Here is a 26,579-nt window from a genome sequence, read left to right as displayed (position 1 = left end):
GAATATTAAACCTAAAGTTTAACTAAAAAAGAAATGCATGGGTAGGTGTAGTGGCTCATGCCTGTAATCCCAGCACTTTGGGAGGCCAAGGTAGGTGCTTGGCTTGAGCTCAGGAGTTCAAGACCAGCTGGGCAACATGGTGAAATCCTGTCTCTACAACAAATGCAAAAATTAGTTGGGTGTGGTGGCACATGCCTGCAGTTCCAGCTACTTGGGAGGCTGAGGAGGGAGGATCACTTAAGCCCAGGAGACAGGGGTTACAGTGAGCCGAGATTGTGCCACTGCACTCTAGCCTGGGCAACAGAGTGAGACCCTATCTCAAATAAAAAGAAAAAACAAATGTGGAGCATTTAAAGAAAATAAATTTTACCAAGTTCCAAAAAATAGAAGCATATAGGTATACAGATAAAAGTTATTGAGAAAGTTTGGGATTAGGTGGTCAGCACTTTTAAAGGTATTTTAAAAAATTAACAAAGACAAAAAGAACCTTTGAATAACATATCACATTTCTGAACAAGAAGATTCAATGATTCAATATTGTAAAAATGTCCATTTTTCACAAAGACAGCTATAAATTGATGCAATTCTAATGAAAATCACCGAGGTCTTTGTTGTTAAGAGGGTGGGAGACAATGACAAAATAATTCAAGTTTCCCTGGCAGAAAAAAAAATGGGTGAGATTAGCCAAGGACATTTTGGAAATGAAGAGTAATGGTAGGGTTCTTACCTTAACAGACGTTAAAATTTATTTTAAAGCTACAATAATTAAACAATTAAGTCTGGCTCAGGAATAATAAATCAGAGAAGAAAAATCCACAAAAAGGTCCACAAGTAAGTAACAAGAATCCAATCAAGGCAGCAAGTCAAATGAGAAGGGAAAAGACAGATTACATAATAAATAATATGGGGACTACTGGCTGCCATTTGGAAGAAAATAAAGTAAGAGCCCTCTATTACACCACCCTCCAAAGTGAAGGAAAACTAGTTGGAGAGAAGTAAAATCAGGAAAGACATACAAACAATGTAGATTTTTATAAGCTTGTGATGTCACAGATTCTTCTAAGCATGAAGCAAATATTGAAAAAAAATAGACTGATAGATTTAGCCAATTAAATGTTTAATCCTACGTACATCTGAACATACTGAAACCAAATTTAAGAAAAAAAAACACTGATAAAAATATTTGCAACATAGGCCGGGCACGGTGGCTCACGCCTGTAATCCCAGCACTTTGGGAGGCCGAGGTGGGTGGATCACGAGGTCAGGAGATCGAGACCATCCTGGCTAACACAAAACCCCGTCTCTACTAAAAAATACAAAAAAAAATTAGCCGGGCGTGGTGGCGGGTGCCTGTAGTCCCAGCTACTCAGGAGGCTGAGGCAAGGGAATGGCATGAACCCGGGAGGCGGAGCTTGCAGTGAGCCGAGATCGCGCCACTGCACTCCAGCCTAGGAGACAGAGGGAGACTCCGTCTCAAAAAAAAAAAAAAAAATTTATATATATATATTTGCAACATACATAAAAAGGCCAACATTGGTCGGGTGCAGTGGCTCACACCCGTAATCCCAGCACTTTGGGAGGCTGAGGTGGGCAGATCACAAAGTCAGGAGTTCGAGACCAGCCTGGCCAACCTGGTGAAACCCCGTCTCTACTAAAAATACAAAAATTAGCCGGGCATGGTGATGCACGCCTGTACTCCCAGTTACTCGGGAGGCTGAGGCAGAAGAATCGCTTCAACCCGGGAGGCAGAGGTTGCAGTGAACCGAGATCGCGCCATTGAACTCCAGCCTGGGCAACAAAGCAAGACTCCGTCTCAAAAAAGAAAAGAAAGGGGACGGGAGGGGAGGGGAGGGAAGGCAAGGCAAGGCCAATGTCCTCACTGTCTAATTAGTATGGGGCAAAACAAAGTTTTAAAATTTTTTAAATGGGAAAATGCCATGAGTATATTGACAACTGCAAGACTCTGTGCACACATGTTAACAACTCCATCAAACTCTGGCCATGGCTTCTAGCAGCATAAGGTCATGTCCCTAGGATGACTCTAGATCTCCATTAAAAAGCTCAACGTTACCAGAAAAACCTACTATTTGTTCTAACCAGCACCTGTCAATAGACCAATAACTATTTATCCTAGACCACAAAATGTGACTATATCATCTCCTTGAATCCTCATAAATATTTCCAGAAGAGTGTTATTATTACCTGAATATTATGAACAAGGAATGTTCTAGGCCTCATTTCTGGACTGGTGGTTTGGGATGCAAAAGGCCCCGGTTCTGATTCTGACTCTATCCCTAACCACTACTACATGTGAACTTGGCCAAGTCTCTTCTGTCTGACCCTCAGTTTCCTCATCTGTAAAATAAGAAGTGGATTGGCCCGGCCGGGCGCAGTGGCTCACGCCTGTAATCCCAGCACTTTGGGAGGCTGAGGCGGGTGGATCACGAGGTCAGGAGATCGAGACCATCCTGGCTAACACGGTGAAACCCCGTCTCTACTAAAAATACAAAAAATTAGGCGGGTATGGTGGTGGGCACCTGTAGTCCCAGCTACTCGGGAGGCTGAGGCAGGAGAATGGCGTGAACCCGGGAGGCGGAGCTTGCAGTGAGCCGAGATTGCGCCACTGCACTCCAGCCTGGGCGACGAGCAAGACTCCGTCTCAAAAAAAAAAAAAAAAAAAAAAAAAAGAAACAGAAGTGGATTGGCCCAAATGGTGTGTCAAGTTCCTTCCTGCTCAGACATTACAGATTTCTATTCTCATAAAGCACCCAGTACCAACCAATGGCCAAGGATTGATCCAAACCAGAGGACAGCCCCAGTGGTCTCAGGGGCTAATCAGGTGGCCGCACACAGGGGCCCCATGCGCTGGCCCACCTTGAATTCCTCGTGGATGCGTTCCTCCAGGACTTTGGCAGCCTTGCGGTCTTCCATCTCCACTTTCCACTTCTCCGCCAAGATCCGGGCTTTCTCATTGGCCAGAGCATCCCGGAACTTCTTGGTGATCTCTGCCTCCTTCTGTCTCCTACCAAGAGAGCACCACAGGTATAAGCTTGTGTGAAAAACTGAAGGACCACCTAACGATAGAACTTGAAATAAAAACAGTGAGCAATTTTTCCTTGGTCTATCAGAATCCGGTGTTGGCAAAGACAGGGAGAAATAGGCATTCTCACGCATGGGAGTGTAAATCAGCACAATTGTTCTGGAAGCCAGGAAAACTATGCTAGAAAGCCCATTTCCTAGATTTTCTACACTCACTCAAGCGTACAAGGATACATGTAGGTTAGGCATGGTGGTGCATGCCTGTAATCCCAGCATTTTGGGAGGCAGTGGCAGGAGGATCGCTTGAGGCCAGGAGTTCAAGACCAGCCTGGGCAACATAGTGTGACACTGTCTCTACTAAAAATTTGAAAAATTATCCATGTCTGGTGGCATGCACCTGTGTCCCAGATATTCAGGAGGCTGAGGCGGGAGGATCACTTGAGCCCAGGAGATCAAGGCTGTAGTGAGCCTTGATCATGACACTGCACTCCAGCCTGGGAAACAGAGTGAGACCGTGTCTCAAAAAAACAAAACAAAATGATAAGTAAATAAATTCATAAGTAAATAAAACAAAGATGCATGTAAAAGATGCTTGTCAGGTTATTTTTATAATATAAAAAATGGTAAACAACCCAAATGTCCATCAATAAGACCAATAAGTTGGGTTTCTCATATCATATAATAAATACCTGTACCATATAGTAATCTTAAGTAGCATTTTGGATCTATAAGTCAATTTGTCAAGGTTTGAATAAAACAATTTACAAAGCATGGATTAACTAAACATTCACTATGGTTACATTAGGTGGTGGGTGTGAGTTGTTCTTTATTTTGTATAGTTTTCAGTGTTGTTTACCTGATTTTAGAATCTTTCAATTAAAATACCATCATTAAGGCTGGGCTTGGTGGCTCACGCCTATAATCCCAACACTTTGGGAGGCCGAGGCGGGTGGATCACCTGAGGTCAGGAGTTTGAGACCAGCCTGGCCAACATGATGGAACTCCATCTCTACTAAAAATACAAAAATTAGCTGTGCGTGGGGCTAAGCATAGCTTCCATGCCTAGGCCCCACCCAACACCCCATAGCACCCCTCACCAGAGCTCCTCAGCTTCCCTCTGTGCCTGCAGCCGCGCCCTCTCTGCAATCAGCTCCTCAGAGATCTCTTCGTAGGGCTTGTCACCAGGGCCTTCTCCCATGATCCAGACCCAGACCTCGCCATCTGCCCCTAGGAGCCATTGGATGTGCTTGTCACTCGCTGCTTCACAATAGAAGAAGGAAGAAGAAACAAGTTTGATTTTCAGTCAGTAAGGAATGACCTAAGCTGCCCAGTGGTAAACAACCATCACATCACTCTACGGAACATTGTCATCCACAAAAAGAATGACAGAGAGACACTGGCCTGGGGGCAGTTCCACAACCATCTCCCACTCTCTATTCCTCTAGGGAGAAACGCAACAGCCACACCAGCCTGCAGGGGTGGGCGTCCAAGACTGAGCTCTCCTTCCATCTCCAGCAGAGAGAATGTACAGTGAAAAGGAGGCCAAGCATGACTAGCTCCAACTTACTCCTAACCTCCCGGCCCCTGCAGTGATATCTTTTAGGTTAACTGCTTTTGCTTACCTTCGCACATAGGCCGAGCTAACAATGGGAGGAATTTAGTGTATAGTTTAACTGTAAAGCAAGGATGATAATAGCCCCTCCCCAAAACTAACCCCCCAGGAGACAAAGAGGGTGTACACACAAGTAACGATGTCATGTTAAAAATTTATAAGAGCATTGTGACCTGACCAAGGACAAAGAACTTTACCCTCGCTGCCACCCAGATGTCCATAGTCATTGCTCACCCTTCGATCTCAACCCCCCCGCCTCTTCCCCCTTCCCTTAACATAAAAGAAACCCAAAATTCATATTAGCTTAGGAGGTTCTTTAGGACACTAGTTGCCATCTTCTTGGTTCGCTGGGTCTCCGAAATAAAGTTGCTTTCCTTGCCCCAACACCTTGTCTCTCAACTTATTGGCTGTTGTGTTGTGAGCAGTACAAGCTTTGGACTTTGCTACAAGAACATCAAGGGACATTGCAGCACTCTCTGAAGGAAGAAACTTGTGTCACTCCCGGGCCAAGGCAGTTAGGAGATGGTGGGCCCACTCTGCACTCTCTGCCTCATGTCCACTGGCTAGAAACAAGGAATCAGGTGGTGGTGTGAGATGAAGCAGCCTGGGGCCCTGAGTCTCCCAGTCCCACAACAGACCGTAACACTAGCAAGAAATAAACCTGTGTTAAATTCAGCCACTGAGATTTCTCAGTTTGCCTATTGCAGCAGATTCCACTGATTACAGGATTAAAATAAAAATGTATCCCAGAAGCAGGGTGCTGCTGAAACAGAAATATAAACTGTGTTACTGCCTTAGCAGTTGGGTGGTGAGCGATGTTTAACAGGCTAGAGATCCATGTTATGCAGCAGCAAAACATTCAGTTAAAAAGCTAGACACTGTAACTTCAAAGGCAGACCCCATGCTTTCTGAACTTTTCATTCTAAGGGAGGAGGTTGAAAAATAGAACATTTGGAATAAGTGTTGGTTGCTAGTGACTGTGTTTGGCAAGGTGTTAAGAGAAAGAAATGAATTCAAGAAAGAACTGAGTGCTTTGCAAGCTGAAATGAAAGGGAATAGAACAAATACAGAAATTTGAGATGTCGTAGGATTGAAAAAGCATCTCTTCAAATACCAGGACCGACATTGCAAGAGATGGGATTTTTAAAGGTTTTGTATGACAGAGCACAGGAAAACTTCTAAGGTGAATAAAGTGACGAAGGGCACACAGCACCTGCAGGTCAGGCTCTGTGAAGTTCTTATGGTGACCATGAAGGTGTGCTCCGTCCACCTTCAACCACAGGCAGCATCACTGACCAAGCCCCGCAGCTCCTGTGCCCTTGCGTTTGCCCAAGGCCCTGCTTCCCAGAGGCTGCTGTTAGCCTTTTATTGAGGATGCTAGGTTCATTCCCAGGAGACATCCACCTCCTTGCCGAAAGATTGCTTTCCCTGGACTGCACAGCTGCCTGCAACACCTCTGCCCACTGTCCCTTGCCCTCTCCTTCACTCAAGGTCAAGCTTACAATGACTCCCTCAGCCTCCTCCAGCTCCCTGCCCTTTTTCTCTCCCAGACATTTCCCTTAATAAAACCCTTGCATGATTAATCCCATCCTGTCTGTACTCCTCGGAGAAACCAGACTAACATAGCCACATTAAGAATGTGATCTCTCATTGCGCCACTGCACTCCAGCCTGAGCGACAGAGCAAGACTCTGTCTCAAAAAAAAAAAAAGAAGGTGTGATCTCTCACACTTATTTTTAGAAAAAGCTTCAAGGAAGATGTCCTTCAGGTGAAACAGAGAGGCACAGAGGTGAAGGGACAAAGGAAGAATGTCGAGTTGAGAAATATGTCTAGAAAAGAATTTTAGATGTTGTTACTGGGACATGGAAGCAAACAGAAGCCCCCTAAGTTTTTGAGCCTGGATTAAAAAATCTTTGGTTGTTCATGACTTAAATGGCCCTTGGGCATCCAAGTTTGATGACCAGCAGGCAGGTTTCAAAGGCTTCACTGGTCTAGAGGGTGTGATCCTCAACACTCCCTTCAGAGGAGGCCAAGGGGAATCATAGACAAAAAGCCTCATCCAGGCTGAAGTCAGTGTTCACTCAAGGAATTCTCTTCACTGCAAGGCAGGGAAACTTTGCGGTCCTGACCTGTAGGACTTCAGAAATGCTATAGACTGGAGACAGTGGCTCTCACGTTCTCCACTTTTCCAGGTGGCATTTCCTTAGTGGGTATTCTGACCCTGCTCCAGCACTGTATATAGTGCCTTAGGGGTGACAGGTGTTTAAATGATATGTCTTCTCAGCACATTCAGACCTGATAGAGACCAGTGCAGAACCCCAGAGACAGTGGACTTTCAGCTGGATGCAGTGACTGGCTGGGACCTGAAGGTGTCCCCTATAAGAGGTGGTGAGTGTATTTTAGATGGAGGAGAAGAATGAAATGTGTGGATGCCCAGAATGACAATTTAGGACAGTGACAATGCAATGTCCACCACCCTATGTCTCTTCCTCAGCCCACAGATGACTGACTACATTCCTCAACTTCCGTTCAGTACAGTGGGACCATGTGATCGAATTCTAGTCCACGGAATGTCAGGGAAGGGATTTGTGCCATTTTCAGGCTAAGGTGGTTAGCAGCTGGTGTGCCTTTTCCACATTTTCACTCTTGTCCACCCAGCTGGAAATAAATGGTGGAATTTCACAGAAAAAAAGCAGCCTGATCCACGATCCAATATTCGAAAGCAAGCCACACAGAAGAAATATCCAACCCACATCAAACCATGAAATAGTTAAGTAATAAACCTTCATCATATTAATCTACTGAAATTTCAGGTTTTTCTATATGCGCAAGGCAGCAGTAATTCTCCAGATATATATAGGAGTGCATTGCTATTTTTAAGTACGTTACAAGCAATATATAGTAAAGGAACACCGATTTAATTGTAACTGATAGAAACAGAGAGGCAACCACTGCTTAGAATTATAAAACTTTCAAATTAATAGTGGGTAAAAATAAATGATAAGAGGATTACCAATCCTGCCAAGCAAGGGGAAAAGATAAAGCAGCAAAAAATGGGTAGCTATTACAGCAGACACTGCCAATTAACTACCCACCCTCCACGCTTGCCTCATCACAGAACCCCAAGTTGTTCAGGGAGCAGCAGAGATCCCCCCTCTTTTAGGAAAGGTGAGTTTTGACCCCAACCTCAAAGGACAAATAACAATTGATCTGGCAGGGCGCAGTGGCTCACACATGTAATCCCAGCACTTTGGAAGGCTAAGGTGGGCAGATCACCTGAGGTCAGGAGTTCCAGACCAGCTTGGCCAATATGATGAAACCCCATCTCTACTAAAACTACAAAAATTAGCTGGGCATGGTGGTGCATGCTTGTAATCCCAGCTACGCGGGAGGCTGAGGTGGGAGAATTGCTTCAACCTAGGAGGCAGAGGTTGCAGTGAGCCAAGATCACGCCACTGCACTCCAGCCTGGGAGACAGAGTGAGACTCGGTCTCAAAAAAAAAAAAAAGAAATTGATCTAATCCCATCAGGTAATATTATTCTCATTGGCAAGTGATTCATCTATGAGTGACAAGATGTCCCTATTTCTGACAAAGAAGATGTAGGCAGACGTTCCATGTAAAGGGCTCTTCTTCTCCAAACAAACTGGACAAGTCTTCTTAGGAGAAACCCCTTCCCTCTTCACTCTTTTTTTTTTTTTTTTTTTTTTTTGAGACGGAGTCTCGCTCTGTCGCCCAGGCTGGAGTGCAGTGGCACGATCTCAGCTCGCTGCAAGCTCCGCCTCCCGGGTTCACGCCATCTTCCTGCCTCAGCCTCCCGAGTAGCTGCGATTATAGGCGCCCAACACCACGCCTGGCTAATTTTTTTGTATTTTTAGTAGAGACGGGGTTTCACCGTGTTAGCCAGGATGGTCTTGATCTCCTGACCTCGTGATCCGCCCGCCTCGGCCTCCCAAAGTGCTGGGATTACAGGCGTGAGCCACCACGCCCGGCCACTCTTCACTCTTTTACCCGACCTTCTTCTTCCTGCCAGGAATGAAGCAGTGATTCCTGGAGCCACTGGAAAACTTTTGCAACCATGAGGATAAAAGCCACATGCTAAGGATGGGGAGGCAAAAGATAGAAGGGAAGGGATCCTTGGTGATCTTATCGAGCAGCTAAACTAGTATTACCCATTGCACCACATCTCCAGATTTCTTGTCATCTGAGAAAAATAAGGAAATTTAAGAAATAAAGTTCTTCAGTTGGGTGTGGTGGTGCATGCCTCTAAGTCCCAGCTAGCAGGGAGGCTGAGGCAGGAAGATCCCTTGAGCCCAGGAGCTGCAGACTGCAGTGAGCTATGATTACACCACTGCACTCACTCCAGCCTGGGTAAGAGGGCAAGAACATGTCTCTTTAAAAGAAAAAAAAAAAGGAAAAGAAATAAAGTTCTTCATGGAGATAGAGGGTAGAATGATGGTTACCAGAGGCTGGGAAGGGTAGTGGGGCTGGGGGTGGGGGGTACAGGGGATGGTTAATGGGCACAAAAATAAAGTTAGATAGTGTGAAAGCAAACTAAATATGGCCTGAGAAGGACTCTGTTGTTTTCTATTTGAGTCCTTGTGGACGAACCGTAACCTAACTTAATAGGTATACAAGACTGAAACCGTAACTTAGGAGTATCCGCCTGTAACAACAGGGGAGTCTTGGCCAATCCCAGCGGCCATACTTCAGCCACTCATAGACTGCTGAGTGTTCAAACTGTGCTCAAATAAGGCAAATGCCAACCTGTGACCAATCCACCTGTTTCTGTACCTCACTTCCAATGTCCCTTTTTTTGTCTATAAATTTGTTCTGACCATGAGGCATCCCTGGAGTCTCTCTGTATCTGCTGTGATTCTGAGTGCTGCCCGATTGGCAAATCATTCATTCCTCAATTAAATTCCTATAATTTACTTCAGCTGAAGTTTTCCTTTTAACAATAGAATGAATGCTTTGGCTTAAGCCACAAAATTAATGGTTATGTTACTAAAATGGAGAACATGGAAGAAAGAGGCTGGAGATATCAATATTCTGTTTTGGCCAAATTGCTTGACATGCTTATTAGACACTCAACAGGCAGTTGAATAAAATAGGATTCAGGGGAAAGGATGGGACTAAGAAATAAACTTTTTGAGTCATCAGTGTATAGATGATATTTAAAGCCAAGGAAATGGATGGGATCAGCTAGAGAGTGAGAATTGGCAGAAAACGGAAGATGCCCAAAGACATTGTCCCAGGAGAGACACTCCAATACTTCAAGAGGAGGAGGACCCAAAGGAGACCTGGAGGGAGAGGCCTGTGAGGCAGGAGAATAACCTGTGAGTGCAGTATCCCAAGCCAAGTGGAGAAAGAATTTCAGGAAGCAAGGAGAAAGGAATCTTGCAAGTGCGGCTAATGGGTAGATGAGGTGAGGGCTGAGAATTGGACGCTGGATTCAGCAACATGGAGGTCACTGGTGATCTTGACATGAGTGGTTTCCTGAGCCTGTGAAAAGGAAGATTTGGAAACTTGAAAACATTTAAAGGAAGATGTAAAAGCACATCATTATAACTTTGGGAAAGGGAAGAATTTTTTCTACAAGACATAAAAAGAATAAGCTGCAAGATGCAATGTTGATAAATTTGAATACAGATTAAGGTTTAAAATTTCTATACACAAAAAACACATCATAAAGACAATTAAAAATCAAAACACCAAATGAGAGAAAACATTTAAATACCTATAACCATCAAATGATCACAACTATTAATAAAAGTAATAATAACAGCTAACATCTATAGAGGGCTTAGCTACTAATTGCAGTTCAACGTGTTTTATATGTACCAACGTACGGAAATCCAGGACAATTTTTCTTGATTGGGGTTCTGCAAGAGAAATAAGCCCTATGAAACATAATTTGAATGATGCCTTTTCTCAATTTTCCTAAGGATGATATATAGATAGTACCAACCTATATGCCTTGTGGGAGAGTTAACTCAGCACATATAATGCATCCTTTAGGACAAGAGTTATCAAATAATTAGCTCTTAGAGCCCCTGTACATTCTTTAAAAATACTGAGTATCACAAAGAGCTTCTGTTGTTGTGGGTTATATCTATCAATATTTCCCCTAGTAAAAACTGAGAAAATTTTAAATATTTATTTCAAATAATGGTAAATCATCATATATTAACATATACTGCATAATATTTAATGAAAAATAATGATGTATTCTAAAACAAATATGTAATTGAAAAACAGGGTAAAATGGCATTGATCTGGGCAATTATTTTTTGGCTATAAACTCAAAAGCACATGCAACAACAGCAAAAATAGACAAATGGGATAATGTCAAACTACAAAGCTTCTGCACAGCCAAGGAAACAATTAACAGAGTAAAGAGATAATCTACAGGATGGAAGAAAATATTTGCAAACCATACATCTGATAAAGGGTTAATATCCAAAATATATAAGGACTCAAACAACTCAACAGAAGAAAACAAATAACCCAATTTAAAAAATTGGCAAAAGACTAGAATAGATATTTCTCAAAGGAAGGCATACAAATAGCCAACAGGTATATGAAAAAATGTTCAGCATCATAGGTCATCAGAGAAATGCAAATTAAAACCACACTGAGATATCACCTCACACCTGTAAGAATGGCTATTATCAAAAAGATGAAAGGTAACAAATGTGGAAGAGGATGTTGAGAAAAGGGAGCCTTTTACGCTGTTGGTGGGAGCATAAATTAGTACAGCTATTGTGGAAAATAGTATGAAGGTTCCTGAAAAAAATTACAAATTGAAGTATCCTATGATCCAGTTATCCCACTACTGGATAAATATCCAGAGGAAATGAAATCCGTATGCTGAAGAGTTATCTGAACTCCCATGTTCACTGCAGCATTATGCACAATAGCCAAGATATGGAATCAACCTAAGTGATTATAAACAGATAAATGGATAGAGAAAATGTGGTATGTATTAAGTAAGTCCTCACATAATATCATTGATAGGTTCTTGGAAACTGCAACTGTAAGCAAAACAACATACAGTCAGTCTTTTAAATAATGTCATTTGATTCAATGTCATTTTGTTAAAACGTTCATGAGAAAAAACTGATTTTGATATTTGTCATTTCACTTAAAGTCACAGTTTCCAAGAACCTATCAGTGATGTTAAGTAAGGACTTACTTGTACACAGTGGAGTATTATTCAGCCTTAGAAGGTAATTCTGTCATGTGTGACAACATGGATGAATCTGGAGGATATTATGTTAAGTGAAATGAGCCAGGCACAGAAAGACAAATACCACATTATCTCACTTGCATGTGGAATTTTTTAAAGTTGTTACTAGGGGATGGGGGCTGTGGGCAGGGAGGGAGATTAGGAGATTTTGGAATTTTTATATATGTGTGTGTGTGTGTGTGTGTGTGTGTGTGTAATTGGAAGAGTGAGTGGCCTTGCTTTACATTTTTGCAAATCTATTCAATGCCCAGCTTAATAGAAAGCAGGTGGATTACTCATATCTGCTCCTGCATTCAGTCTGTTGCAAAATGTAATTTTGGTTGAAGTGTATTTTGAAAAATTGGACTTCATCCAGTTATGTAGTTGGGAAAAAAGAAAAAGGAATTAATCATTTTTTTCAGATATTCTCTGATACTACATCAAAACTCAAACAAGTCATAGTTTCTTAAATGTTAGTTGCAATGTGGTATCTGAAACCATATCAATAAATTTATTGTACTTTGTTGTATTAATATTTATTAGCCATGTTAATTTCTTAGTTTTGATCAGGGTACCTTAGTGACATAACATGTTACCATAAAAGGAAGCTGGGTATATGAGAATTCTCTGAACTACTTTGCAACTCTTCTGTACGTCTAAAGTTAATTCAAAATAAAAAGTTTAATATTTAAAAAGCAAAATAAGTTGAAAATCCATTGGTTTATTTTTCATTTTGAATGAATCTTTTACCCATGCATAATTTTGCAACATTACTCATTGGTTCTTTGGAGAATATTGGTTCATTGAGTCAAGCAGATCTTCCAAACACTGACTTATTTTATTTTGCAACATCTGAAAAGTCACATTTGTAAATATCACCATGAATCTTACAAGAAAAGTCATTATGTATTTGGAAACTAATAAGCCCATTGTGGCAGACACAAGTTTTCCAAAAATTTTAACTTTTGCTTTAAAGCTGAATTTTTATCATTGGCATGAATTCTATCTGTTGTTTTCCTTGAAGTGACAGATTCACTTTATTTTCAAATACCCAAGTCTGAAAAAACATATATAGCTTGTCTGTCAGTGTTTCTTCAAGTAAAAATGGTGTTCCACAAATAAAGAGGCCAGTTCAGCAAGTAATTTGAACAATCACACATGCTTTTCTCAAAACACTCATCACACATCAGTTTGCAACAGAAATGCTTCATGCATACTTCCCATTTTGTCACACAGTACGAAGTTTACTGTTTCACCAAGGAATGAAACCATCATTGATTTTATCGAGAGTGTGTGATGGTGAAAAATACAATGACTACCACCAAAGATTCACTCACTATTGATTTTGCATTATTAGTACAAATGTAAAGATAGAAGAAAGTAAATAACCTCTTAGTGTTATTGTGAAAATAGTGTTGACCTTGAAGACCTCCAGGAAAATCCTCACAGACCCCAGGAATTCAGGAACAACACTTTGAGAATCACCACCAGTGTATCAGAGCTTAATTGTCTTACAAAATCCTAAAAAAAAAAAAAAAAAAAAAAAAAAAAAAAGCTTGGCCAGGAACGGTGGTTCAGGCCTATAATTCCAGCATTTTGAGAGGCTAAGGCAGGAGAACTGCTCAAAGCCAGGAGTTCAAGACCAGCCTGGGTCACAAAGCAAGACCCCCCACCCCGTCTCTACAAAAAGTAAAAAAAAAATTAGCCAGGTGTGGCGGTATGCACCTATAGTCCCAGCTACTTGGAAGGCTGAGGCTGGAGGATGGCTTGAGCCCCAGGAGCTCAAGGCTGCAGTGAGCTATAATCATGCCATTATACCAAAGCCTGGGTGACAAAACCAGACTCTGTCTCAAAAAAAAAAAAAAAAAAAATCTAAGAATATATAAATAATTCCTATATATGAATTGAAAAATGATGAATAGCCTTACTTTAAAAAATAAAAATAAAAAAAATGTGCAGCCGGGCGCGGTGGCTCACGCCTGTAATCCCAGCACTTTGGGAGGCCGAGGTGGGTGGATCATGAGGTCAGGAGATCGAGACCATCCTGGCTAACATGGTGAAACCCCGTCTCTACTAAAAATACAAAAAATTAGCCGGGCGATTTGGTGGGCGCCTGTAGTCCCAGCTACTCGGGAGGCTGAGGCAGGAGAATAGCGTGAACCTGGGAGGCGGAGCTTGAAGTGAGCTGAGATCACGACATTGCACTCCAGCCTGGTCGACAGAGCCAGACCCCGTCTCAAAAAAAAAAAAAAAAAAAAGGTGTATTTTAAAAATACAGTACTATATAGCAAGAAAATAGATTTCAACAACATAGTTACAGCTCTTTTAAAAATGCAGAACCACTCTGTGGGGGCAAAGGTGGGAGGATCACTTGAGCCCAGGAGTTTGAGACCAGCCTAGGAACACAGTGAGACCCTATTCCTGCAAAATGTAAAAAAATTAGCCAGACGTGGTGGTGCATGCATGTAGTTTCAGCTACTCGGGAGGCTTAGGCAGGAGGATCCTTTGAGCCCAGGAGGTCAAGGCTACAGTGAGCCATGATCATACCACTACACTATAGGCTGGGTGATAGAGTGAGACCCTGTCTCAAAAAAAAAAAAAAAAAATGCAGGACGACAGAATTAAATTCAGGTTATCATAGTATAATCATATAATGCCATTTATATAATGATTAAGCAACATATTGCTTATGGACAAAGTCTATATTACAGTAAGAAACATATAAGCATGATAAACATTGAATTTGCAATAAGGGTTGCATAAGAGATGGGGAGCAAAATTGTAGAAAGGCACCAAAGTAGGTCTCAACTGAATCTGAATTGTTTAAATAAAAACAAATAAGACACTAACGTTAACATTGGATAAATATACTATGGGCCCATGGGTATTTATAATATTATTTTCTATTGTGCCTGTTCATTCAAATGTTTTATAATGAGAAATTTTAAAAGCATTGTAAAAAAGATATAATGTGAATAAGCTAATTTTCAATTTAAGATATTAGAAAAAGAACAATAAAATAAGATAAAAGAGAGTAGGAAGAAGGAACAAATGAAGACAAAAGCTAAGATTAGTAAAATACAAAGCATATATAGTATAAATACAACTAAACATTTGTTTTTTGGAAAATGTAATAAAATAAGAAACTGCCTGGCATACCTAAGTAAAAATTAAATAAAACAAAAATATATACCATTAGAAATGAAAAGACAATATAAAACAAGAAGTGATTATAAAAGAATATTATGTGCTACTCTATCTTAATAACTGAAAATTATAGATGTAAGCATAAATCTTCATGCTCCGGTTAGACCTTCATGATCTCAGAAACAAGGGTTTCTTAAATATGACAGCAAAAGTACAAGCAACAAATGGTTGCACATATCTGTGAACATACTAAAAACTATTAAATTGTATGCTTTCAGTGCATGACTTAAGGCTGGGTGCAGCGGCTCACACCTGTAATCCTAGCAGTTTGGAAAGCCAAGTTGGACAGATTGCTTGAGCCCAGGAGTTCAAGACCAGACTTAACCACATAAGACCAGCCTTGACCACATGGCAAATCCCTGTCTCTACCAAGAAAAAAACAAAAATTAGCTGGGTATGTGGTGGTACGCACCTGTAGTCCCAGCAACTGAGAGGCTGAGGTGGGAGAATCACTTGAGCCCAGAAGATGGAGGTTGCAGTGACCCAAGACTGAACCACTGCACTCCAGCCTGGGTGACAAAGTGAGACTCTGTCTCAATAAATAAATAAATAAATAAATAAATAAATGCAAGATTATTATATGGCATATTAATAACATCTCAATAAAGCTGCTTTTTAAAAAGTTTCCTCTGGTGATTAATAGGATAAGTAGGAAAAATTAAGCTATAGAAGATCTAAACAGCTTTATCAACCAACTTAACTGACATTTATGGAACACTTCACATGACAGCTGAATACTTTCTCTTTCAAGTACATACAGAACATTCACCCTGATAGACAGGATTCTCAGCTATTGAAAAAAAAATCAACAAGCATAAAATATTTGAAATCGTGTGTGTTATGTTCTCTGACCACAGTGGAAAAAATCTAGAAATCAATGACAAAAAGATACTTGAAAAAATTTCTTTCAAATATTCAGAAACTAAATAACACAATTCTAAGTAGTCCATGAATTTAAAAAAAAATCACAAGGTGAATTATAAAATATTTTAATTGAAGAAATATTTTAAATAACATGTAAAAATTCATGTGATGTAGTTAAAGCAGGGCACTGAAAGACATTTATAGCATCAAATGCTTATATTCAGAAAGGAATGTTTCAAATCAATGGTCTAAGCTCCCACACTAAGAAACTTGAAAACAAGAACAAATTAAATCCAAAAGTAAAAGTAAGAAAGAAATAATAAAGATAATGGTAGAAACTGATAAAATGGAAGACAGAGAAACAAAAAGAAACCACAATAAAACAAATGAAAATTAGTTTTTGAGGCCATTGGCGAAATTGATAAATTTCTCAGCAGACTGATCAAGATAGTAAGAGAGAAGACACAACTTTCAGGCATGAAAGAGAGGTCATCACTAAAGATCCTACAGACAAGGGAATTTTATGAGCAACTTTATATCAGTAAGTTGATAACTTAGATAAAATAAGCAAATTATTTGAAAGATGCAAAATATACAACAGTTCAATAAAGAAGAAACATACACCTTGAATAGCTCTATGTCCACTATAGAACTTGAATTTATATGTTAAAATCTGCCCACAATGAAAGACATTACTGGTAAATTCCATCAAACATTTAAGGAAGAAATAATACCAAATGCATACAAACACTTCCAGAAAATGGAAGAGGAGAGAATATATTCTAACACATTTCTTCAGGTTGACATTACCCTGATATTAAACTAAACACATTTCAAGAAAAGTACAGAACAATATCTATCACACAGATTTTTTTAAAATCTTAATAAAGTATTAGCAAATTAAATTCAGAAATATATAAAAAGGATAAATTATCATGACCATATATGATTTTATCAGGAATTTAAGGTTGGTTCAACATTCAAAAATTGATCAAAATAATCCTATCAGCAGACTAAAAAAGAACAAATTATGATCATCTCAGTAGTTACAGAAAAACATTTGACAAATTCAATATCCATTCCTAGTAAAGATTCTCGGCAAACTAGAAATAGAGGGTAGTTCCTCACTCTGATAAATGCATCTATGAAAACCTACAGTTAACATCATACTTAATGACCGGAGATTGAATACTTCCCTCTAAGATTAGGAACAGGCAAGGTTGTTAGCTCTCTCCATATCTATTTAACATTAGACTGAAGACCCTAATCAGTACAATAAGGCAAGAAAATTAAATAAAAGTTGTGAATATTGAAGAGAAAACTTAATTTGTCTCCATTTGCATATGACATAATCATTTACCTATAAAATCTCAAAGAATCTACCAAAAAAAGATATTCAAATTAATCAGTGATTTTTAGCAAGGTCACAAGCTATAAGGTTAATACACAAAAATCCATTGTATTTCTGTATTTTAGCAACAAATAATTAAAAGTTAAATTTTAAGGTGCCATTTACAATAGCATCAGAAAACATGAAATACTAAGAGATATTAACAAAATGTGTGATCTAATCTACAAAACATTGCTGAAAGAAATTGACGACCTAAATAAATGGAGCAATACACCTTTTTCATGGATTGAAAAACTCAACAGTGTTAATGTGCCAACTCATCCCAAGTTGATCTACAGATTCCCAGAAAGCTTTTTATAGAAATTGACAAGCTAATTCTAAAACTTATGTGTAAAAGCAAAGGACCTAGAATAGTCAAAACAATGTTGAAAAGAACAAAGGTGAATGACTCATGCAATTTGTTTTAAGATTTACTATAAAGGTACTGTTTGAAGATTTATCATAAAGCAACAGTCAATGTGGTATTTGTGTAAGAGTAGACATACACAATCAATGAAATAGTATGGAGAGTCCAGAAATAGTCCCACACGTACATGGTCAATTGCTTTTCAACAGTGCCAAGATAATGCGATAGAGAAAGGATTTTTTTCAACAAATAGTACTAGAAAAATTAGACATTCATGTGCAAAAAAAAAAAGAACTTGACTCTTAATTTGCACCATATATATGTCCACATTGTAGCTGTCAAGGAGTGAGAAAGGTCATATATGTATATATACTCAGATTTCCCTGCAAATAAAAAGGCACTTTCCACTTAACAATGCTGCAAAGCCCAAGCCATAAATGTTCATCACATTGTCTTACCTGGGTTTCCTTCACAACCCAGCTGCAAGGTCACTGCATCCAGAAATAACCTAGGGAGATTTTCCTTCTCTTACCTTCCTCCTCTGCACTAATATGGCACGAACACGCCTGTTCTTAAACCCACATTTTCTTCTGAAGCTTTCACGTGGGTGTGTTTAACATAGCAGAGGTAGGGTGACCAATAGTACCAGTTTGCTTGGAACTGAGGGCCTTCCTCAGATGCAGGACTTTCATTTTTAAAACTAGGAAAGCTTCAGGCCGACTAGGACAAAATGGTTCACAGCAGAGATATTAGCAATTTCCCCACGACATTCAACGGAAAAGCAGCAGCAACCCCTCCTCCTCCATGACCTCAGCTTCTTTACTCACAGGTATGCACCTGAGCTAAACCAATCAGACTCCCACTGAATGGAATTCAAACTGAGAGGCATGAAGCCTCTCAGTTTAAAGACAATAATGGATCTTGGAAATGGAAGGCCACATGGATTCAGACCCTGGACAGCATTAGGGGGCTGTGTTTGCAGATGGGCAGCATTGGAACCTGGTCTGCAGAAGCAAGTGCACAGAGAGAAATGTGAAGAGTAGGCGGGGGGAGAAATGTGAACAGTAGGCGGGGAGAGAAACAACTCTGGCTGCAGACAGCTTCCTGGTTCTAGACCGTACTTGCTGTTCTTGTTCTCTTGGAGATGATTTGGAAGAATCCTCCTAAAGGATGTCCTTATTGAAAAGCCTGGCCACCCAGCTATATTGTAGGAGTCTGATGAGCAAAACCCTGGCATCTCTCATAGCGGAAGCACACTGCACACAGTAGGTACTTGTTACATGTGAGTGGAATTACCCTTACATGCTGTGATGGTGAATTTTATGTCAACTTAAGTAGGTTACAGTGCCTAGTTGCTTAAGTTTTACTGTGAAGTTATTTTATGGATTTTTTTTTTTTTTTTGAGACCCGCCTTGTTGCCCAGGCTGGAGTGCAGTGGCGCAATCTCGGCTCACTGCAACCTCCGCCTCCTGGGTTCACGCCATTCTCCTGCCTCAGCCTCCTGCGTAGCTGGGACTACAGGTGCCCACCACTACGCCCGGCTAATTATTTGTATTTTTAGTAGAGACGGGGTTTCACCGTGTTAGCCAGGATAGTCTTGATCTCCTGACCTTGTGATCCACCCGCCTCGGCCTCCCAAAGTGCTGAGATTACAGGCGTAAGCCACCGCGCCCAGCCATTTTATGGATGTTATTAGCATTTTCAATCAGTTGACTTTAGATAAAGCAGATTACCTTCCACATGTGGGTAAGCCTCACCCAAGCAGTTAAAAGCCTTAAGAGCAAAAAAATGGAGATTTCCCCAAGATGAAATTCTGCCTCAAGACTGTAACATAGAAATCCTGCTTGAGTTTCCACCTTGCTGGGCTGTCCTACGGATTTCAGACTCGACAAGCTCCCACAATCACATGAACCAATTCCTTAAAACAAACTAAAATAATTATGTAAGCACACACACACACGTACATCCAATTGGTTCTGTTTCTCTGGAGAACCTGAACTGACACATTTGGTAATGCTAGCTGGTTATAAAGAGATTGAATCAGAACTTCAGAACAGTAAGAAACCAGGAGAAACTATGGACCACAAGATACAGTGCAGACGTCCCCCTCTGTGCCTACAGCACTAGCTCCTAAAGGCAGGACCCATGCTGAGGATACGGCCCCTCTCAGAGAATCCTGCGAGGAAGCGGCTGCCCCAACAGCGATGTGTTCTCTTAACACAGATGCCTTTTGTTCTAAGCTGTAAACTTTAATCTTCTGGAACTTCAGTCTTCTGGAAAAGTTCTTCTAGAACTCCACTAAGCACAGGAGGAATGTGCTCTGCTAATGTTTATCAAGTACTTACAACATACTTTGCTTCACTGGGACCATCATTTCGTCTTCCTTACAAATCTGGGATGCGGAACTTATTATCATCATCTCCAGTTTAGGTAAGAGGAAACTTAGGCTCAGAGACTCATGAGTATCTTACCAAAGCCAAATTAATAAGTGGGAAACAGCCACAGTTAGAAAGTGGGTAGCCAAAATTGGAACCCAGACACTCTTACTGTCATACATGCCTCTGGCATAAAGAAGGCAAAAGTCCAGCACTCTGGGCACAGGGGCTGCTGCCAATAGTGCCAGGCTGTTTGATGTTGTATTCAGCACTGCCTTTGCTGTGTATGAGCAACACAGACATGGGGCTGGTCACGCTAAGCCACCACCATCACTCCCTCCAACCTTGTAACTGTGAAATGGCGCCCCCTCTACTCCAGCTCAAGGACACACCTCCTATGAAGCCTGGACCCTCTCTTGCTAGAACAAGAACAAACACAAGAACAGCTCCCACCGGGGCCATGATGCCCCATGTGTAGTAGGACTTGGTGTAACTATCACTGGGAAATCCACAACGCCCCACCTCCAACCCCTACTCCCTGTCTGCAATTCGTTCAATACAGAGACACAGCAGAATCAATGTGCCAGTGAGGAGCCCAGACCCTGCTGTCAGTCCTATTCCTTAAAATCTCTGGGATCAAAATCACTTAATCTGTAAAATGAGGGAGCTGCACACGTCCTGGGGACAAGGGACAGGACATCCTAAATCTTTAGCATCTCACAGTTTTGAGGGTGAGAACCCCACCATGGTGCCCAGAAAAAAAGCACACCAGTGAAATACTAGGATAGAAATAAATGATGCCAGCCAGGCATGGTGGCTCACACCCGTAATCCCAACACTTTGGGAGGCCATGGTGGGTGGATCACCTGAGGTCAGGAGTTCAAGACCAGCCTGGCCAACATAGTGAAACCCCGTCTCTACTAAAAAATACAAAAAATTAGCCAGGTGTGGTGGCGGGCACCTGTAATCCCAGCTACTCGGGAGGCTGAAGCAGGAGAATCACTGGAATCCGGGAGGTGGAGGTTGCAGTGAGCCAAGATCATGCCATTGTACTCCAGCCTGGGCAGCAAGAGCAAAACTCCGTCTCTAAGAAAGAAAGAGAGAGAGAGAGAAAGAAAGAAACAGAGAGGGAGAAAGAAAGAAATGCCTAAAGCCTAGGGTTATGTAATTCTAACACGACATGGGGTAAATACACATGAAAATGAACCCAAAGAATTTAGACCCCAACATCTAAGGCAAAATCTGTTTCCAAATGGGAAAACCACAGGAAGCTTTGCTGATTCTTAGGTGAGAAAAACCTGGAAAGCAGTAATGCTAGCCACTCGGAGAGATAGCAGAGGGACAGGTAGATGCCTACAACCTGCTACTTCCACCCAGCTCCTCTGAGCTGGAGTGAGAGCTGGGATCGGGTTACAGGGAGTGCCGAGATAAGCAGCTGGTGGCCTTTCTCAGGAGCTGCCCCTGCTGTCCTCCAGGCTGGAAGTGGAAGCAGGGAGGTGCAGAGATGGGGAAGCAGGGAGGGGACAGCGTTAGCATCCTGAAATGAGGGGACAGAAAAGAATCCCAGGGGAGAGACAGGAAGCTAGGGCAGCTCAGGTCAGCATCCACCAGCTGGAACCCTGAAACAGTGCAGGAGAGGCACCTCCCTCCATGCAAAGTGGAGCAAAAGTCAGTCCTGTTCAAACAGTCCCTGGGCTTTTGGCAGCAGCTGGGAGAAGGGAAGGAAAGGGAAACTGCACCGAAACTCAGGCTCCCTGCTGGTCCACGGATCACTGACCAGCTGTGTGACCCTGGGCATGAGCCTCTGTTCTCTAACAATGGTCTGAAATTCTGAATGTTTGTGTACCCCTGCAATTCATACACTGAAACCCTAGTCCCAGTGTAATGGTATTAGGAGGTATGGCCTTTGGAAGGTAATTAGGGCAAGAGGTAATTAGGTCAACAAAATGGAACTTTCATGAATGGGATTAGTGCCTTTATAAGAAGAGGCCAGAGAGCTAGCACACTTTCTTTCCACCATGTAAGGATACAGGAGAAGTCAGCCATCGGCATCCAGGAAGAGGGCTCTCATCAGACCCCTGACCATGCTGGCTCCCTGACCTCAGACATCCAGAGTCCAGGGCTGTGAGAAATGTTTGTTGTTTAAACTACTCAGTGTGTGATAATTTCTTATAGCAGCCTGGACTAAGACACCACCACCCCATCCCTATCTGCCCAAGCTCTTCGGGAACCTGCAGAAGCATTGGAAAGGGACAGGCACTCAGTCCCGCTGTGCGTCTCACCCTTTGTAGTGTGGGAGAGAATCTCTTTCCCTGGGTCCTCATTAACATGGCTACTCTTAGACTCTCCTAACTCTTGCTAATCTGATTGCTTTAATTTGAGTGGAGGTGGTTTATTAGTGAAGTTGAATGTATTTTCGCATCTTCATTGTGATTTGAAATTTCCCTCCTGCAATTGCTTGTTCATTTTTTTTCCTTTATTTTTCTATTGGTTGTTTGTCTTTTGCTAGTTGATTTGGAGCACTTCATTATATTTTCTGGATACTAATCCTTTGCCTGTTATATATGTTGCAAATATTTTTCTATTTAAATCCAGTTTCATTCTTTTTTTAAGTTTGGCATCTTTTATTAAGATTTTTAAAAACCAAGTCATGTTGGCCAGGCGCGGTGGCTCACATCTGTAATCCCAGCACTTTGGGAAGCTGAGGCAGGCAGATCACGAGGTCAGGAGATCGAGACCATCCTGGCTAACATGGTGAAACCCCATCTCTACTAAAAATACAAAAAATATTAGCCGGGCATGGTGGAGGGTGCCTGTAGTCCCAGCTACTCAGGAGGCTGAGGCAGGAGAAGGGCGTGAGCCCGGGAGGTGGAGCTTGCAGTGAGCCGAAATCGTGCCACTACACTCCAGCCTGGGCGACAGAGTGAGACTCCGTCCCAAAAAAAATAAAATAAAATAAAAATCAAGTCATGTTTCTTTTTCTTTTTCTTTTCCTTGTTGTGCTTTATTTTAAGAAAGGCTTCACTCTCCCCCAACAGAGTCTCATATTTTCTTTTATTACTTTGATAATTTTGTTTCTCCTTTTTTTGTGTTGATCTTTAACCACCTGCAATATATCTTTTTCATCATGGCAGAAACAGTGTGGAGGAAGCTTCCTATGTTGTGGCAGGAAGAACAGGCCTAGGATCAGATTCTAATTCCAACTCCTACTTGTTTTTTAGAGCAGGTTGCTAAACCTCTCTGAGATTCCACTTGCTCAACTAAAATGGAAATAATACCTTATTCATTGATTCAAAGACACCTATTTTAACATTTCTTAAATCAGGATGTACTTACAACCATTGGTGTATCATAGTTTAATTTACAGCTTTCTTAGTAGGACATAAAATAATGATGTGTCTTTCTCTTTTTTTTTGAGACAGAATCTCACTCTGTCACCCAGGCCGGAGTGCAGTGGCGCGATCTGGGCTCACTGCAAGCTCCACCTCCTGGGTTCACGCCATTCTCCTGCCTCAGCCTCCCGAGTAGCTGGGACTACAGGCGCCTGCCACCATGCCTGGCTAGTTTTTTTGTACTTTTAGTAGAGATGGGGTTTCACCATGTTAGCCAGGATGGTCTCGATCTCCTGATCTCGTGATCTGCCCGCCTCAGCCTCCCAAAGTGCTGGGATTACAGGTGTGAGCCACTGTGCCCAGACAATGATGTGTCTTTCAATCAAGCACTCTTAGATTTTATGAAATGCATAGGGGTGCATCTTCCAGGTCACTGAGGGGTCAGATAAGCTGAGGCCCTTAAAGGGCCTAGCACAGGCCTGACAGGCCCTCCATCTGGAGGAGTCCTCCTTCATATTATAGAATGCAGCTGCCTTTACTTCTTGCTCTGCCATCCGACCCATCCTCCTTAGCTTCCAGAGACCCCTTTCCCCCACCCCCTGCTCCCCACCAAAAGCCCTTAGCTGACTAAGGCTGCAAGTTCTTTCCTTGTGGACACAGATTACTCAAAGCTGACAATTAATTATTAATTATTAATTAATTTAATTAATTAAATATTAATCTTTCTCCACAGCCACAAAAACCACCCTCACCCCTGGGGATGCCCATGCCTGCCAGGTACCAAGTGCCATCAGCACCGGTAACTGTGGGTGACCCCATGCCTGCTCACAGCAGCCTCTGCTCTGGCTCCTCTCACTGCCCACCTGGTAAGTCGAGGTTGTGCAGCTTCAGAAAGCACTGGTGCTAAAGATGGGGAGCAGTGGGCCCTGGTGGCCTTTGCAGGTGGAGCTGCCTCACTAAGAACCTCACTGCTGGGCCTGAGGAAGGCAGGAAGGAAACAAGAGCGAGGTGGCATGCTGCAAAGGAACCAGAAGCCCTCGGCAGGTGCTGTGCACGCCGGGTGGACTTCAGGCACTTTGCACATGGCTCACTTAATCCCCACAACCTCCCCTGGAGGGAGGTGGTTTCAGTAAAGACCGTGCCCATTACAGATGAAGGGTCTGAGCTCCAGGGGAGATGCTGAGACTACACCCCTGAGCAGCTCACTCATCTGCACAGCTGTCTTACCTTTCTGGCTGCTGTATGGAGGCAGAACAGGAGGCTGGGAGCCAGAAAGTGAGGCCCCATCAATGTCAAGGCCACAAACCTGGGTGAAGCACCCACTGCACGGCAGGGCCATACCAGATCTCAAGGTCCAGGCAGAAGGAACAGAAAGGTCTGGCCCCAGCTCTCTCTCCATGCCCCAAACGCCAGCAGAACACATGCCAAACTCACACACACACACACACATACACATCAAGTCCCATCACAGCTCTCGGAGATCCCTAGCCTTTGTTCCACTGCCTGGCTCAGGAGGGAGCCCTACGTTTAGCCACACAATCACAATCAGGGAGTCCCAGGCCACAGGCTGTGCCGACAGTTACCAGCAGATCACAGCAATTCTCTGTGTGCTCTTCCTGCACCCACCATGATGCCTCATCTTTACATCATTCATCTGAAAAGCTTATCAGCATCCCAAGAATCAAGAGTGACCCTTCATTGGAAAAACTGAATTTCCTCCAATATATCCTAAAAAGTAAAAGTAAATGTGTAAACTACACAAGGGTTGATGATCTGAGACACACAGGAAAGCCCTCGCTCCCTAAGTCACTCCCCATTGCTGAGACTCCAGAAAAACTGAGGTTGGCTAGACAGTGATGTGGCTGGTCCCATAGACTAGGGCTAGCGATGGAGCACTCAGGAAGAGGCCCAGACTAATTCCAAGGGGATCTGCCAGCAGAACCAAGAAAGGAAGGAGACGAGCATGACCTGGCTCTTAGGTACCTGCATGGTGGCAGAAGCTGTCCCCCTTGCTGAAGAGCATTTTTAATTCTTCCAAAAACTATTGGGAAAGAGTTGTTATTCTCATTGCATGGGTGACTTTCCAAAGCCACCCCAGTGGAATCAGGATGAAATTGAGTTGGCCTGGATCCATCCACCATGCCATAGGCATTTTGAAAATAACATCAAGCCCACCCAAGGGTGGAAAAATGAGGCTGGACGCGGTGGCTCACACCTGTAATCCCAGCACTTTGGGAGGCCGAGGTGGGCGGATTCTGTGAGGTCAGGAGTTTGAGACCAGCCTGGGCAACATAGTGAAACCCCATCTCTGCTAAAAATACAAATATTAGCTGGGCATGGTGGCGTGCACCTTAATCCCAGCTACTCGGGAGGCTGAGGCTGGAGAATCGCTTGAAACTAGGAGGCAGAGGTTGCAGTGAGCTGAGATCACATCAGTGCACTCCAGCCTGGGCAACAGAGTGAGACTCTAAGAAGAAAGAAAAATGATCTATGACACTATTTCCCACCTTAGAATCCCTCAGAAAATGAGCTAAGGGAGCATCCCTTGGGTGGGAAGTCTGGAAGAGTGTCAGGGTCTGCTTGCCTTCCAGATACCTACCAGAGCTTCAAGGGGTACCTACCTACAGGTGACAGGTGATAAGACATCTCTCTGGGGTCAGGTGGACAGCCCTGTGTCACCATAAATCCACTTCTAATGATTTTCTTTTTGTTTGATTTTGGGGCTCCCCTTCAGAAGCTGGCAATATCTCATTCATCACCAGCTGCCTTAACTGGTCCCTCAGACCCACACTCAGCCCCAACTTTCCAACTCTCATGGCACAAGAGGCTTCTTACTTCTTGTCTCCCTGGAAATAACTAGTGTCCTCCATAGGGCTCTGGACACTGTCCCTCACCCCTAGACACCTCATTTTCTCTCCTTATACACACGTGATCAAGTATTTCCTCCAGAGAATTGTTCCTTGAATATTTACATGGTGACAGGAAGTGTTTTCTTAACAAAAGAAATGGGGCACTAATGGTAAATAAACATCACGAAGAGACACCAGGGAGGAGATTCTGTCAGTCACCTCCCTAACCCCTCCCTCCCGCTCCCAGCACTGTCCTGGAATCACTGTCCCCAGTGTCCAGGAAAGGGGTTGTGAACAACAGCTACAAAGAGCTA

The 26,579-nt window shown here is 42.4% G+C and overlaps 1 protein-coding gene across 2 annotated transcripts in view; it reads right to left on the bottom strand.

Annotated features, from left to right (window-relative positions):
* SH2D4B (SH2 domain containing 4B) overlaps nt 1-26,579 on the bottom strand; it is a 108,679-nt gene that overhangs the window by 72,827 nt on the left and 9,273 nt on the right. For both annotated transcript variants that reach the window (XM_004049685.3, XM_055352464.2), the window contains exons 2-3: nt 4,137-4,299; nt 2,875-3,022 (exon numbers count right to left, since the gene is read on the bottom strand). In XM_004049685.3, the coding sequence (XP_004049733.3) occupies nt 2,875-3,022; nt 4,137-4,299 (311 nt within the window). The remainder of the gene's footprint in view (nt 1-2,874; nt 3,023-4,136; nt 4,300-26,579) is intronic.

This window comes from Gorilla gorilla, chromosome 8 (genome assembly GCF_029281585.2).
Source record: "Gorilla gorilla gorilla isolate KB3781 chromosome 8, NHGRI_mGorGor1-v2.1_pri, whole genome shotgun sequence".
In the NCBI taxonomy this organism is placed as follows: Eukaryota; Metazoa; Chordata; class Mammalia; order Primates; family Hominidae; genus Gorilla; species Gorilla gorilla.
This window is presented reverse-complemented; position numbering and strand designations above follow the sequence as displayed.